The sequence below is a fragment of the Brassica oleracea genome, unplaced genomic scaffold (genome assembly GCF_000695525.1).
Source record: "Brassica oleracea var. oleracea cultivar TO1000 unplaced genomic scaffold, BOL UnpScaffold08090, whole genome shotgun sequence".
Lineage (NCBI taxonomy): Eukaryota > Viridiplantae > Streptophyta > Magnoliopsida > Brassicales > Brassicaceae > Brassica > Brassica oleracea.
The window spans coordinates 1-657 of NW_013624611.1; the positions used below are offsets into that span (position 1 = coordinate 1).

At 43.1% G+C, this 657-nt stretch overlaps 1 protein-coding gene across 1 annotated transcript; it reads left to right on the plus strand.

Moving 5' to 3' along the window:
* Positions 1–166: 166 nt before the first annotated feature.
* LOC106322146 (protein LHY-like) lies at positions 167–643 on the plus strand (the record flags this gene model as incomplete). The annotated part of the gene is made up of 2 exons (XM_013760295.1): positions 167–291; positions 388–643. Coding segments are annotated over exons 1-2 (364 nt in total), but the record flags the coding sequence as incomplete, so codon positions are not given.
* Positions 644–657: the final 14 nt, after the last annotated feature.

Here is a 657-nt window from a genome sequence, read left to right on the forward strand (position 1 = left end):
TCATCCGACGATTCAGAGGAGACTGGAATTACCAAGCTAAAGGCTGACGGTGAGAAGGAGGAAGTTGTTGTTGCTGCTGCTGCTGTTGTGCAAGATTCTCAGAAGAAAAATCCAGTGGACCGCTCATCGTGTGGGTCAAACACACCTTCAGGGAGTGACGCGGAAACAGACGCATTGGATAAAATGGAGAAAGAAAAAGAGGCAGGTGTTACTACTGAGTTAAGCAACCGTCGGAGTAAAATCAACAACAACAACCAAACTACTGATTCATGGAAGGAAGTCTCTCAAGGGGTAATAAACACAAACAATGTTATTTCATATGCATTTGCAAAGTTTTTCTCTGGAAACTAATAGGTTGCATATTATTGAAATTCTTTTTGGTCTCAGGGTCGTATAGCGTTTCAGGCTCTCTTTGCAAGAGAGAGACTGCCACAAAGCTTTTCACCTCCTCAAGTGGCAGAGAATGTGAATGGAAAACAAAGCGATACGACGTCAATAATAATGCCATTGTCTCCTCCTCCTCCTCCTAACTTGAACAAGATTCAAGATTCTTGTAATGCAGACCAAGAGAGTGCAGTGGATGAACCACCGGGCAGCAAGAGTCTTAAGTTGAGAGAAACAGGGTTTAAGCCATACAAGAGATGTTCAATGGAAGCA